Source organism: Tenrec ecaudatus, chromosome 1 (genome assembly GCF_050624435.1).
Source record: "Tenrec ecaudatus isolate mTenEca1 chromosome 1, mTenEca1.hap1, whole genome shotgun sequence".
Lineage (NCBI taxonomy): Eukaryota > Metazoa > Chordata > Mammalia > Afrosoricida > Tenrecidae > Tenrec > Tenrec ecaudatus.
In genome coordinates this window covers 201,749,480-201,763,726 of record NC_134530.1, presented here as the reverse complement: position 1 = coordinate 201,763,726, position 14,247 = coordinate 201,749,480, and the positions used below count along the sequence as shown (strand labels likewise).

The following is a 14,247-nucleotide window of genomic DNA, read 5'->3' as shown; positions in this document are numbered from 1 at the left end:
AGAGCACACTGACTCTAAGGCAAGTCTATACTGGATCAGTCGTGACCAGTCTTCTGGGATTTTCTTTATGAAGAAATGCTCTCTTTTTTTAGCTACACACCCAGTATGGTATCAGCAGTGCAAAATGTTACATTGAAAGTGAGTCATTTTTTTATTTGCTGAAGAAATAAATATTACCTCTAAACAGGCTTAGCGTGTATAAACCTGAAGGAACTTTAAAAAGTTCAAGCCTTGTGTTGCAATATTGAAAGGGTCTATGAGCTAATATTTAATGATGCAGGAATTATCTCAAGGATATGGAAAGAAGACATAGTGTCATTGTGCCAAAGTCAGTCAACATTCAACCAGTTGAAGAGGTAGTATATGACAAAAATGGTACTGAAGAAAGAAATCCAAACGGCAAGGCTCCAGGCATAGGCAGAATGCCCATCAAAATGTTTCAATAAGCTTATGGGAAATTCAACTCAGTTGTGGTTGGAAGGGGTGTCCCCCCCACTAATAATGGGTTCGATAGGCACAATTGTATGGTTGAGATATATATATATATATATTATATTAAAGTCATAGAGAGCATGAGAGATAGAAGAGAGATTGCAATAATGGAGTCAGACACATTTCATGGTAGCATGCTCACCTCAGCCCCACTTGGTGTCCACGTGGAGAGAGGGGAGGGGAAGTAGGACAAGGGAAAAGGGAACAGGGGAGTCAGAATGGGAGAGGAGAGGGGGATCTGACAAGGGAGGAGCCAAGAGAGAGCTCTTTATTGCTAACCCAGGTCTATGTACCTTTGGGGGGAGTGCAAGCCCACTAATTACAGGTAAAGACATACTTCACAGGAAAGGGCTGTGCTATAGTTAATACAGTAAGGGAAGGGGATGGTCTAGGGGTATACATGCAATAGGAAGAGGAGGAATTGGGCAAAATGGGCAGATCCTAGATTCAGGATGGCAGCCTGACTTTGGATGTCATTGAGCCGGTTTGACCTGTTCCCTGGCACCATTATGGGTAAGGTGTAAACCCCATCTACAGGAACCAAATCAATGACTTCAGGCCTCTAGAGAGAACTAGCCCATTGTCCTCAACAGCAGGGTGTGGGACCTACCATAGTCTGGTAGTCTGGAGACTGAGTGCCTCAAGGGAGGATGTCTGTAAGCATCTGACACCCCCCCCCCATATGTTAGCAAAAAGTCCCTAATGTCTTGCATGTCTTTGGAGAGGAAGCTGGGGAGAAGTGTCTTTATAATCCCACACTCAATTAATGAAAACCAAATCTTCCCAAATGGACCAGTAGGTCACATCATGATAAATGGAGAAAAGACTGCAGTGGTAAAGGTTTTCATTTTGCTTGGGAAAAGAGATTGTGCTTGGTAAAGTGGAGGGCAGCCACAAAGAGTAGGGCCTTTACAAAGAGAGCGGGGCATAGTGGCTGCCTCCATGGACTGATGCATGGAGCGTGCAGTGTTTCATTGCCACACACGGTGTTTCTAGAGGTCAGAAACGTCTACACTGCTCCTACCAACAGAAACACCATCTAAATAAATTATGTATTCTTTCTCTGGAGACCCAGAATCGAAATTTTAAATGATAAATTCCAAATTTGAACTGGATTGAAAATAGTGACTCTGAGACTGTCTTGAAAACAATGTAATAGTTCGCAAACATAATAGTGAAAAGCACTCTATTTCTCTCTTTGTGCTAATTTGTTTCTTGCTCTTGTTGTTAGGTGCTGTCCAGTCAGTTCCAGCTCCCAACAACCCCATGTATCACAGAGTGAAACAATGGCCAATCTTATGCCACCCCAAAGTGTCCTGTGTCTGAGCCCATGGCTGCTGCCACTGTGTAAAGTCTTCTTGTTGAGGACCTTCCTCTTTTTAGGGTGCCCCACTACTTACTCAAGGAAGGTATCTTCCTCCAGAGACTGGTCTCTCCTGATAACATGCCATTCTTGCTTCTAAGGAGCATTCTAGCTATAATTCTTCCAAGAGAGATCTGTTTGTCCTCTTGGCAGTCCACAGTATTTTCAATATTGTTCACCAGCACCGTAATTCAAATGCATCAATTCTTCTCTCATCTTCTTTTCTCAATGTCTGATTTTCACATGAAAATACCATGCCTTGCGTCAGGCTCACTTTAGTCCTTGAAGTAACGTCCTTGCTTCTCAACACTTAAATGAGTCTGGTGCAGTGATTTACCCAATGTGATGTGTCATTTGCTGTCTGGACTACAACTTCCATGAGCACTGATTGTATGTCCAACCACGACAAAATTCTTTGCAAATTTACCTTTTCTAAGTTTAACATCCTGGGTTTCTTGTGTGGAATTTGGTTTTCTTTATACTGAGTTGTAGCTGATATTGATGGCTATAGTCCTTGCTGTTTATCAGTAAGTGCTTCAAATCCTCCTCAGCTTCAACCAACAAAATTGTGATAAGCCTTCATCCGATCCTGATGCTGCATTCTTGTTCAGAGACTCTAATTTATCTGACTCTTTGCGCAACTACAGAGTGAATACGTATATTGAGAAGACGAAACCCCGACGAACACTATTTCTGATTTTGAACCATGCAGTACACCCGTGTTCTACTTGCACAACTGCTTTTCGATTCAGGTGCAGATTCTGAGGGAGCACAAAGTAGTGTTCTGGGATTCAAATTCTTACCAAGCCTGTCCATAGTTTGCTATAATTCACAGAGTTGAATGCCTCAGCATAGTCACTCAATCACAAGTGAAAATCTTTCTGGTATTTTCTGATGAGCGCAAAGGGCAATCAGACATCAGCATCGATATCCCTTATTTCAGGTTCTCTTCTGAATCCATCCGGAACCTCTTGCAGTTCCTTGCCCATATACTGTTGCAACCACTGATGGATAAACATAAGCATAATTTTACTTACATGTAATATTAATAATAGTATTCTATGATCTGAGCATTCTGTTGGGTCACCAAAGAAATGGATTGGGTACAATTATGGATCTCTTCTAGTAGTGGCCACATTCCTTGGCATAGACCACTGAGTGCGCCCAGTGCTTCATCCATTTGATGAAACATTCACTCGGCAGTCCATCAGTTCCTGGTGCCTTTTTTGGGCTAATGCCTTCAGTGCCTCTTGAATGTCTTCTTCCTTACATTGATTCTTGCTCATGTGCTACCTCTTGTCATTACATTGCATTGAATATTGACTAGTTCTTTTTGGTACACCGACTCTGTATTCTTTCCATCTTGTGTATGCTTCCTGCATTGTTCAATATTTTACCTAGAGAACCTTTCCATAGTGTAACTTACGGTTTGATTTATTTCTCTTGAGTTCTTTCAGCTTAAGATATGTTAAGCATGCTTTTCCTTTTTGATTTCCTAATTCTAGGTCTTTGCTCATGCCATTTGTGATGAACAAATCATTGGTTTTGCAAAATCCTATCATGCAATCTACAGCTTCATTTCTATCTTCAAGTCTATATTTTCCAAATACTATTCTTTCCACTTTGTTTCTAACTTTTGCATTCCAAATGCCAATAATTATCAATACATCTTGATTGCATGTTTTGCAAATTTCAGACAGGAGACATTGGTATAATCCTTGAACTCCATCAATCTCTCTGAAGGTCTTGGATAAATTTGACTAATAGTTGTATTGACAGGATTCTTTGAATGAGGATAGATATAATCCTATCACAGGTGGCACTGTACTTCAACATAGATCATGAATTTTTTAAAATAATGAATGAAAAGCTATTCCTCTCAATTATTTCATTCCCAGTGTAGTAAATCATATGATTATCTGATTCACAATGGACAATACCAGTCCATTTCAGCTCACGAGTACCTCTAATGTCCATTTGAGTATGTTCCATTTCAATTTTTACAACTTCCAATTTTCCTTGATTCATACTTTGTACATTCCAAGTCCCAATCATGAATAGAAGTCTGCTTCCGCTTCTCCTCATTTTGAGTGGGTTCCCATCAGCACATGAAGCTCTTGGAGGTTTTACTCCCACATGCTTTACCCCGTCCCTGTCACTGTGGTCAATTCTAGGTCGAAAGGCAGTCCTTTCTCAATCTTATTGTGAGGGACTTCCAGTCTGAGGGGCTCAGCTCTGGCACTATCTCTGACAATGCTCTGCTTCTTTCCTTGAGGTTTTGAAGAGTTCTCAGTGGCTAACTCCTCAGCAGTGGACAGCCTATTCCTTCTTCACAGTCTGTTCTTCGTCTGGAAGCTGTTCACTGCGGTGACCCAGCTGACATTACTGGGAACATGACGTCAGCAATACCTACGCCACCATGGCATGACACACTGACAGACACGTGCTAGAATTTTGTTTGTAGATTGGTTTATTTCATACATGTATACATATAAATAAGAAATAGTGTTGTCTCATGGCATGAGTAAATCTAGTCAGTGAATAGCATTCACATACAATGCAAAGTCTTACTGAGATTGAACTGTTAAATAGCTTAAAAAGATACCATATTTTTAACAGGAGCACACATAAAATAACTAGTGAGGAATGTTTAAAAATACAGTATATATTCTACATCAGGAGCTGATGGAAAATGTAGTTAAGAATATTTTGTGCATAGTCAACATCATCTCAAATCAGCCAGTATCTCATGATCAGTACTACTGTCTGTACTATGCTTTAAATCCAGTTGTCAAGGACTTTCAAACTGCTTCCACGTCAGAAATGTCTGCCTTTTCCCGTGCACGAACTATGCCGTGGGCTTGTCTAGAAACTCCTTATTGAAGAATCGCCTGGCCTCAACGTTACTGAGGGAAACGGAGCACCGAGATGGATGTTGTCTTCTATATTCAATGCTCTCAACTATGGCTTTCTTTATCACCTGCAAATAGAAGCAGAGATGTGAGATTAGCACTGCTGGAATTCTTTTAAACATGTATTTTGTCAAAACAAAAATAGAACCGATCCTTTCCTTATAGCATTCCTTTTGAAAGAAAGAACAGTCTGAGTTATACTTATACACCTGTGTACATACACCACCGTGGTCAACGGGCCATGACCAGACCATCGCTAAGCTTGTATTCAGTGCCCCTTCCTTTATTTCATGGGGAAAGAAGTATTCGAGAGATTTACAGATTTTATACTGATAAAATTGGAATGAAAAGTATTTATAACCTGGCAAATTAAATGTAGAAAGTGATACTAGGGAAGAAATCATTGCAACATTTGTAGTATATATTCTTTACAAGCAGGACCACCAATTTCTGTCCAGTTAATCCTGAGTCATGGCAACTTCATATGCTTTCGAGTAGAACTGCGCCCCACCGGGTCTGAGTGGCTGTGAGCCCTCAGAAACAGACTGCAAAGTCTCCGTCCAAGATGCCTCTGGCTGGATTGGAACCATTAATATCTTGATTAGTCTTAGACAAGGCTGCTGCATTTGCACTACTCATAAACCCAACCCCAATGCTGTCAGCTTGATTGAATAAGGATTTTGAAGCCGTAAGTCTTTACAGGAGTAGACAGTCTCATCTTTCTCCCACAGAGCAGTGAGTGGGCTGGAACAGCTAACCTGGCAGCTATCAACCCAATACCTGGCCCGCCGCACCAGTAGGGCTTCTTGCATGGCTAACAAGCCTGGCATGGACTCTATTCTAACAAGGAAAAGGGGGTTGTGCGACTACAGACCTTTCCTGCGACAGGCAGCCTCATCTTCCTTCCATGGCTGGTGGGTTTGAACCGCCACCGCCATGCGTGTGATGAAACTCGGGAGGTAAAACGTTTCCCTAGGCCTAATGAGAAGGCCCGAGGTGGTAAAGTGTTAACATGCTTAGATGCTAGCAGGAAGATTGGAAGTCTGAATCTATTCACAGCTATTTCAGAAGACATGGAAATCTACTTCTGAAAATTTGACTAAGGAGTGTTCTAGGTGGGGTGATCCTAGGCTGACGTGAGTGAGTAACTGTGAATTGGAGTCAACTCAACAACAACTCATTTCAGTGAAAAGAGAAGGGATTGCTGAGAAATTGCTGCTTCTTCACCCAGCTACAACGATAAAACACGGTGTCTTTTAACTCAAAAGAGCAATGATTTTATCGATTAAAAATACATTTTATGATCAATACATTTGTGATCGATTTAAAAAATATATTTTATGATCATATTCTTTATACATGTTGAAATGGATGGTAAACAGAAGACAATGCAGGTGACTACAAACTCTTGGAATCAACTTGGTAACAAAAGGTTGGCTTTGGGATTGGGTTTCTAATGTGAAATTTACCTAGTTAGGAAATTTTTTGGGGGGGATGAAATTTGGTGGACAGCGTTATCACAGAGCAATGAGAATGGACTCTGCCAGACAGGTCTTGTCACTCTCAGGGCTTGCCTGCTAGTTTTAGAACCCGTACAGTTAAGAAGACTCCATTTCCTGAGTTTATAGGATTTTGTCTATCAATGAGGGACACTGACAGACAGGGATGACTCAAAGTGTTTCTCCATGGTTCCCTTGATTCTTGTAACCCAAGACTGTCAAGAAATATTGGGGTGGTGTCGTTTCGTTCCTCTGACCTGGGGAGAAATCCTTGGAAAGTCCAAGTCATTCAGGACCCTATGGCATCATCCCCCCACCCCCACCCCCACCCCCAGAACTGGATGGAGACATGTGCAAAGAAGGGTCTCCATTTCCACACCTAAGCTCACTGGGTCATCGTGGCACCATGCCTCGGGGAGAGGAGTGTGCTCATGTGGGCATTGCTAACATATAGGGATCATTCTGTGGCTTGACTATGTCAGGTGCGCTGGGCCTGCCCCTCCAATCTTTCAATAGGGCCCTCTATTCTTTACACAACACTCCTTGACAAAGACAAATTCCTCGCAGGAATGTGACCCTCTAACATGCTTCATTGTTTTATAGGGACTTCAGGAAGTTCCTAGAAAAACTCTACTAACTTTTCATTCCATCCTCCCATGAACTCTTTGGAATACACGATTATTTTCTGGGGGGGAAATACACTCAAACATGACTGATTGTTTTGTGAGAAGTACAAATGCTTGCAGACGTCATAATTCCCTTGACTAAGGAAACATAATTAATTTAAATGTGTCAAAGAGGCTTCGGACCTAGGAAGGTCACCTTAGAAAGGGCCTATAAGCATAGTAATTTGAGATGGAACAGTATTAGCTCAAAATCTTGGTCTCTTTTACATGGGGATAATAATTCTGTACTGATCTTGGGCTTTGTGGGGCCTGTCAGTCATCTATGTCACATAATTGCACGATGGGTAGTATATTGGAAACATGACATAGCTAATATCAGCCACTATTGTTATTTTAAAACTAACCATGTATTATGAACATGTGGAGCTCTAAATTAGTTGTGAATCTATAGAGCTACTAGGGAGAAACATACTACCAGTAACCAAGAGTAGTTTGCCTTATGATATAGGTTAGAGAACCAAGCCTGCTATCAATTGCACTATTAAATTTTCTTTTAATATCCCCCCCTTCCTTTTTAGAAACCTTAGAAATAAGTTTTCAAGTTAGTTGGTTGTTTTCCAAAGAAATATGAAAAAAATCAGTCCTCATAATTCAGAAGTACCCAATAAAGGCAAAAAATCACCTATTTAATTTTCTGAACACATATAATGCTCTAATCAATTAAAAGACCTCTGAACAACTTGTACTGATGATGATTGATTGATAATTATGTCAACACTTTTTTAAAATAAATCCATTAGCACAGAGAACCATCAATAGCTTTAACTAAATTATTTCCCTTAATTGGACCTTGGAGGAGTTCCTGGAAGCAGAAAATTCTTATGAAGTGAGTATTTACATTGATAATGCCTTGAAAAACCTAAGACGATGCAGCAAGAATGCACAGGTCCAGCCAGTAGGGGGCAGGGTAGCACTGTGAAACCGTTAACCAGGTTTTCAGCGGGCTGAAAGGACTCAGTACTTCCTGTGAGCAGTGTGTGCTCCTGGGATGCTAGCAGATGTTAAAACTTAATGCTACATCACTTGCTAAATTCAAACCTTTTGACATGACACAAATAGATATGTTCTAAATTAGTAGGATGCCAAAATGAATCCTTGGATTTTTGTATTAAATTATTTTAAATGGTGCTTTTAAAATCTAACTTCCTTATTCATCCCCTCAGAAATTCATTGAGATTCCAAATCCCTTCCATCATTGTTACCCTATTTATAGTCATTATATCTCACCTCCTCCATCCCCATGGCCCATTTCTGCCTGGCCAAAGTCATCTTTCACTTGAATTATTGAAATAGCCTTCTAATTATGTATTTGAATTCCTGAAGCCTTTGGAAGGCAAAGAATACATTGAAAATAACCAAACGAATGTGTAAAATGTGATCTTCTCCCGGGAAAGGAGCACATTTGAAAGTGTAAAATTGTATGTCATCCACAAGCAAATACTGAGATTTCACACTAGAAAAAAAATTTTTTTTTACGTCCAAGAGAAAATGTATGGGCCATTTTGAGAGTAAAGTAGGAAGTAGTCAAATAGGAAGGGAAAAAAGCCAGTATAGGAAAATAAAATATAGTTAAGTCAAATTACTATGTGTTAAGGATCTAGTGGCATGGAAACAGGCACCTTATTAGTCTTGTCTTCTATTATCCCAGCACCAAGAATATGAAAGATGCACATCAAATATTTGCAAAATAATGAATTCAGAGCACATATTTATAGGGATTGAATTAAACATGATAAGGTTCATAAGGAGGGTGAGATGTTAGTGGAATCTTTGAGAGTGAGATAGGTTTTTTTTTTATTATCTAGGAGGTAAGACTGGGTGATTTCAATAAGAAAACCCAGCACAAAGGCTGAAGACAGAAGAGTGAGGCACATACAGGCGACATCTGGGGTCTGTCCTGTGTGGAAAAGATTGCTAAGGCCAGCAATTCAAACCCACCCACTGCTCTTCAGAAGGAAGATGAGGCGTTCTGCTCTGTGAAGATTGACAGGCTTGCATCTCCACACGGACAGCTCTACTCAGCCCTATAGGGTGGTTATGAGTTAGAATGGACTGAATTGCAGTGAGTTGAAATTTTTAGGGACGTAAACTCTGAAAAACAGGTGGTTCTAGTTAAACAGAGACTGAGAAAAGACCTGAAGTTCTATCTCACCTCCCTACATAATTGTGTGACTTGCAGGAATCTGCCCAAATAACCCCGCTTCCTCAGCTGTAAATGAAAGCACCTAATGGAGCCCAGCTGGTGTCGTGGTTATGTGTGGGGCTGAGACCCACAGGACCGGCAGCTTGCCACCAGTAGTAGGTCTACGGGAGGAAGACTGGGCTTTCTACTCCCATAAGCAGCCATTGTCGGGGAACCAGAGCCGGTCACTGAGAGTCGGCATTGACTCGATGTCTGTGAGCTTGGTTTGGTTTTTGGACCCATGGGTTAGTTTGAAACAAATATTTTAGGAGAAAATATTTGTCGGACACGAAGAGTTAGAATTTTTTTCTTGCTTTATCTGTTTGTTCATTGCTGTATCTGCTTCTTAAACAGGGTCTGCATTAGTAGGTACTCAATAAATGTGTTGAATCGATAAATAATTACAATAGAAAGAGATTACAAACCATATTTAATATAGATTAATTTAGACCTAGAAAACACATGCTGAGGCCATAGCGAATAATAAAGAGCTTCTCAATTCTTTTTAAAAGGTATAAATGAACATATATACCTGGACACTCTTATCATGGAAATTAAGTCATAGTAAATGGAAAGCAAAACGTATCTGTATTTCTGAATGAAAGTGCCCTAATTGTGCCATGGCTCCACACTTGGCTACTACCTGAAAGGTTAGAGATTCCAGCCGACCAGTTCCTAACTGGGGAGAGCCCAGGGTCGTCAGCTTTTATACAGATGTGCAGTGTGTCAACCCTGTCGGGCAGTTCGAGCCCATCCTACAGGTCTCGAATAAGGCAGCATCAGCTACATGGCTGAAGTATTGTTTTACTGGAGGGCCTTATTTCTGAGTTTGTACTTCCTTATTTTAATTGGTATCTAATATTTAACTATTCGTAGAATTATATAAGAATCCTAGAATTCATTATTGTGCACCACTAAACCAAATATATACAACGCACTGCCCCAACTTGGTTCTGATGCATAGTAACTTTGTGTTAGAAGAGAAAGCCCTATCTTTCTCCCGTGGAGCAGCTGCCAGTTTCGAACTGCTGACCTTGCAGTTAGTATGCGTTCTGATTTTCTTATTATTTTCCTTTCCCAGTGAGGAAAGCAGAATTCATATATGTGAACCAACAGGTCCACGGTCATCTCGATAATGGGCAGCACCGCAAAGTTTTGAACATCCATTTCTGTCTCAATCCAGAGCCCAGGCACCTCCCACGTACCACAAATCCTTCAAGATAAGTGACCATCGAGTAACTCTTCAAGAAAAGTACGAAATACTGCCGCTGTGAGCGCCCTGACGCAAGACTGAGAACGTACAGGAATCCAGTGCGTCTGCGCAAGGCTGGCTGCTGTCACGAAATGAGGAGAAGCAGAGCCGAAGTCCTTCCAGATGAGTTGGAACTTGGCTTAAACAACACAGACCAGCTAGGAACTCATGGGATAATTAAACCGCCAGGCACAGGGTGACCTTTTCAAAGTCAAGATACAGGTTGGAACGTGGATGGCTGAGAAGTTGCCACCAAGCTGGTCCATTAAACGGCTTCTCATTTAAAGAGTTCAGCCCCATCCACGGCGGACAAACATGTCCCGGAGTGCAACTGAACATCCTGCTCGATCCAAACAGTGCGGGAGTGATGTAGCTATGGCCGAGCCTACTAAATTATTCACTATCGTAGTCTCAACTAAGCTATGTCTTTCTTTACTTATCACCATTTAAAAGTCAATGGCAAAAGAACGGATATCATATGAAATGATTTTTATGAACAAGCCAATAAAACTTTTTGGATGAAAAGAAACATTCTTTGATGGGTCATCAGGCATGGGTGCTCACAGAAAGTGTTTTCTTGATTTGAGAGACAACAAGAAAGAAAGAAAATGGTACTGAAAACAGAAAGGCTGGACAGGAGATGAGATCCTGACATGTCTATGCAGAGAGCAACGCCTTGAGCCCCTAAATCTGACTAAATTCATTCATTCCAGTAATTCTCACTGGCTACTCATACTGCCTACATAAACGTCTATGCTTTCACTTCTGTGCACTTTCAAAAGCCCTGGGGTGTGTCAGTCAGAGGCCTGCAGGAGTACAGGATACTGACACGCATGGACACATGTATAGCTGTCCATTTGTTGAGCGGCTTTTAATTGTAGGACCCTCATAGTAGTGGTTGGGTTCAAAAACCACCTCAGGATCAAATGCTTCTATTTATTATTTAAAAAATCAGAATAAAATCCATCATTGAGAGTAAAAATAAAGGTTAAATGCTTATAACTGTATTATGAAAAGAATGGTGTGCTTTGCTTCTGAGATGATGAAACTCAGCTACACTACATTCAGTGTCTTTGTCTAAGCCAAACATATGACCCATCTGGGATGTAAACATGGCAAAACGCCCATAAGCTTGCCCCTTCATGCTCCTTTCACCGAATGCCTGAAAGGGTAGACGGTGCCACCGCCCATAGCTTGATGAAAGGTTTATAAGCAGTCAGTATTTGTTGAGTTGCAAGACACAACAGTTATTTTAAAATAAATTTTATTTTTGGCCAGACTTTCATATATATGTTAATAAAATTATATTATTCCTTATATAAAATGACTTAGAAGATTTTATATAAAGCATAATTGGAAACCATTAGAGGAATGTAGCTGTTTTCAGTACGAGCATTACGTATTCTTTTATTTGCCCAAATCCAATAGCGCACGTATGCTGCTGTGCTCAGGTCCCATTGAGTTGGTTCTCACTGGGAGCAGCTATGTGTACAACAGAAGGAGACACCACCGGTCCTGCCCTCTGCTCACAGTTGTTGCTATGGTCACGTCTACTGTTGCCGTCACTGTGTGGACCTGTCTCACTGAAAGTCCTCCTCCTTTCCAATGGTCATCTCTATCCCACCGTGCAGATGCTTTACATATCTGCAGTGAGAACTAAGGTTTTTCCCATATGAAGACAACCTAAGTTAAAGAGTGGTCATGACCAGAAAGACGTTGTTTTGAGTTCACTGGCTTTATTCTAGAAAAAAAGAAAATGAGATTGCCAGGAGAATTTTTTCTTAGTTCTCTTGTCTTTTTTAACCAAGTGTGTGTTTTAAAAATCCAATCTGATTGGAGAATGTATCTTCCTCCTCGGGGATCACACGCTAAGCTTCTCATGTTGACTGCTCACCATCATTACAGGCCCAAAGAGCTGGTGGTCTTCAGATGACCACCGCATGTAAGATACATCATCTCATAATGATGTATAATGTCAGATAATGATATCAGCTATAGATGTTGCTAAACATATTTTGCATGAATTAACTCATACTGTGCTCAAATAAAGAATGAAAAGAAAGCACGTTAGAGTGGCAGGAACTGCCCTCTTGTCCCTGCGGATTTTATTCCACGTGTTTTGTTAAGCACATACCTTCCACCTGATCGCACTGCCAACACATTTTATGTCTGGAATGCTACAGCAACATTTTAAAAGCACTGCAACATAAAACTATTAATGGTGAAAACTTCTATGAAGGAAACATTCCTACTTTTATCAAATTAGGGACTAATAAATTTTAGGGGTAAGTGCTGTCTTTGTACACAATTAATCATTACAGACTTCAGAGAAAACAGAACTAGATATGCCAGAGTTCTACTTGCTTACAAAATCTCCTTAAATGCCCTGTGAGCAGAATCCTTATCCGCACACAGTGAGATGTTATGTGCCATTCAGAAACTCCCCAAGAAGGAAGGGAATGGTCAGACATCATACCCTCTCTTTCTCCATTTCATTTTTTCTTTCTTTTCTTTTGATACTTTTTCTAATGCACACAATCCAACTGGTACTATGAATTTGGACTTTCTCAAGGGTTAACATGTCAGACACTACAATTTCATATAAAAATTTATAGATATTAGGCTTCCTGAATTGATAAAAACTTGTCAGAAACTATGATTCAAAATCACAAGGCAACATGATTTTAATTATGCAATAGTTCCCCTAAATGGTGTGGAAGAGACTAGGGAATTTCACAGAAATCTTGGTAGTCGATATACTAGTGATAAAAATTATCAATACAAAGAGAATTACTTGTTTCTAAAATTAAGAATGCTTGATATTTCAACAATAAAACTTAAGACATTTTAAAGCGTGAGTGTAGCTTTTAAAAGTTACTCATTTTTTATATTTGGCAGACAAACATCATTTTATTTTCTCATCATCACGTGTCTTCCTTATTTATAATTTATTTTATCATGATGTGATAGACTAGACACTTTGGGGGAAGAAAATAAGTAGTAGCCAATCAAATGATAGCATATCATTAACCATTAAAGGATAGCATAAAATATAAGCTCAGCCAGTGAATGGTTATGGATTTATCTGTGAATTTTAGGGTTCTTCCAGAGATGCATAAAATAACTCATTAAAAGTAATTTGACACATTTTTGGTGGTGGTGTTCATGAATCTTACTTTCTGTTACCTAGAAAGTAGTACTGTTATGTTTATGTGGAACAGGGTAAAATAATACACTAATAGTCGTGATAGATACTTACATCAATGTTGTTTAGGGTATTGAAGTACATTAGGTCATGCAGCCTTTTGAATGCTTGATTTGGATATTGAAAGTTAAAAGTTGAAAATGGTGATTCTGGGTCATCAAAAATGTCAAAGTCAGCTATTTCTTTCTCTTGGAAAGTTTCTCTTGGAACACCTAAATATCAGAAGAATCATGAATTGTGTTAGTTAGAAAACCATTAAACGGTTCTAAAATTCCAGGAATAAACTCTACAAATAGCTTTCAGAACAGCACTAGGGAACTCCAGAGAAGTCCCATTACTCATAGCATCCACTGTGGGCACCTGGACCCGCATAACTGAACTCTCCCACTTCTGTCTGTTCAAGTGAACTCCAATGGAGAGCGTATGTTTCTCTTGGCCCAAGGGCTTTCTGCCCCTCTTTACAGCTATGGAAAATGTCTTGGTCCATTAGCAGTAGTTTTGAAGTTCTGGAAATGGACAGCACTCCATCCCAGGTAGCCCTCAATCAATGACTCTGGGAAATTATTATATAAATAAATCCTCAGTTCCCTTACCTCTCGGTGTGTCGATGTGTGGGTAGAAAGGAATTGTTGATTCTAACGTAGATGCCATTTTTC

General features: G+C 40.1%; 1 protein-coding gene across 1 annotated transcript in view; it reads right to left on the bottom strand.

The window, feature by feature from the left end:
- Nucleotides 1-4,341: 4,341 nt before the first annotated feature.
- The window catches only part of PLA2G4A (phospholipase A2 group IVA), a 170,888-nt gene continuing 160,982 nt past the window's right edge, over nucleotides 4,342-14,247 (bottom strand). Inside the window, exons 17-18 of the mRNA XM_075528478.1 lie at nucleotides 13,646-13,803; nucleotides 4,342-4,835 (exon numbers count right to left, since the gene is read on the bottom strand). Of these exons, the coding sequence (XP_075384593.1) occupies nucleotides 4,704-4,835; nucleotides 13,646-13,803 (290 nt within the window). The 3' untranslated portion in view covers nucleotides 4,342-4,703. The remainder of the gene's footprint in view (nucleotides 4,836-13,645; nucleotides 13,804-14,247) is intronic.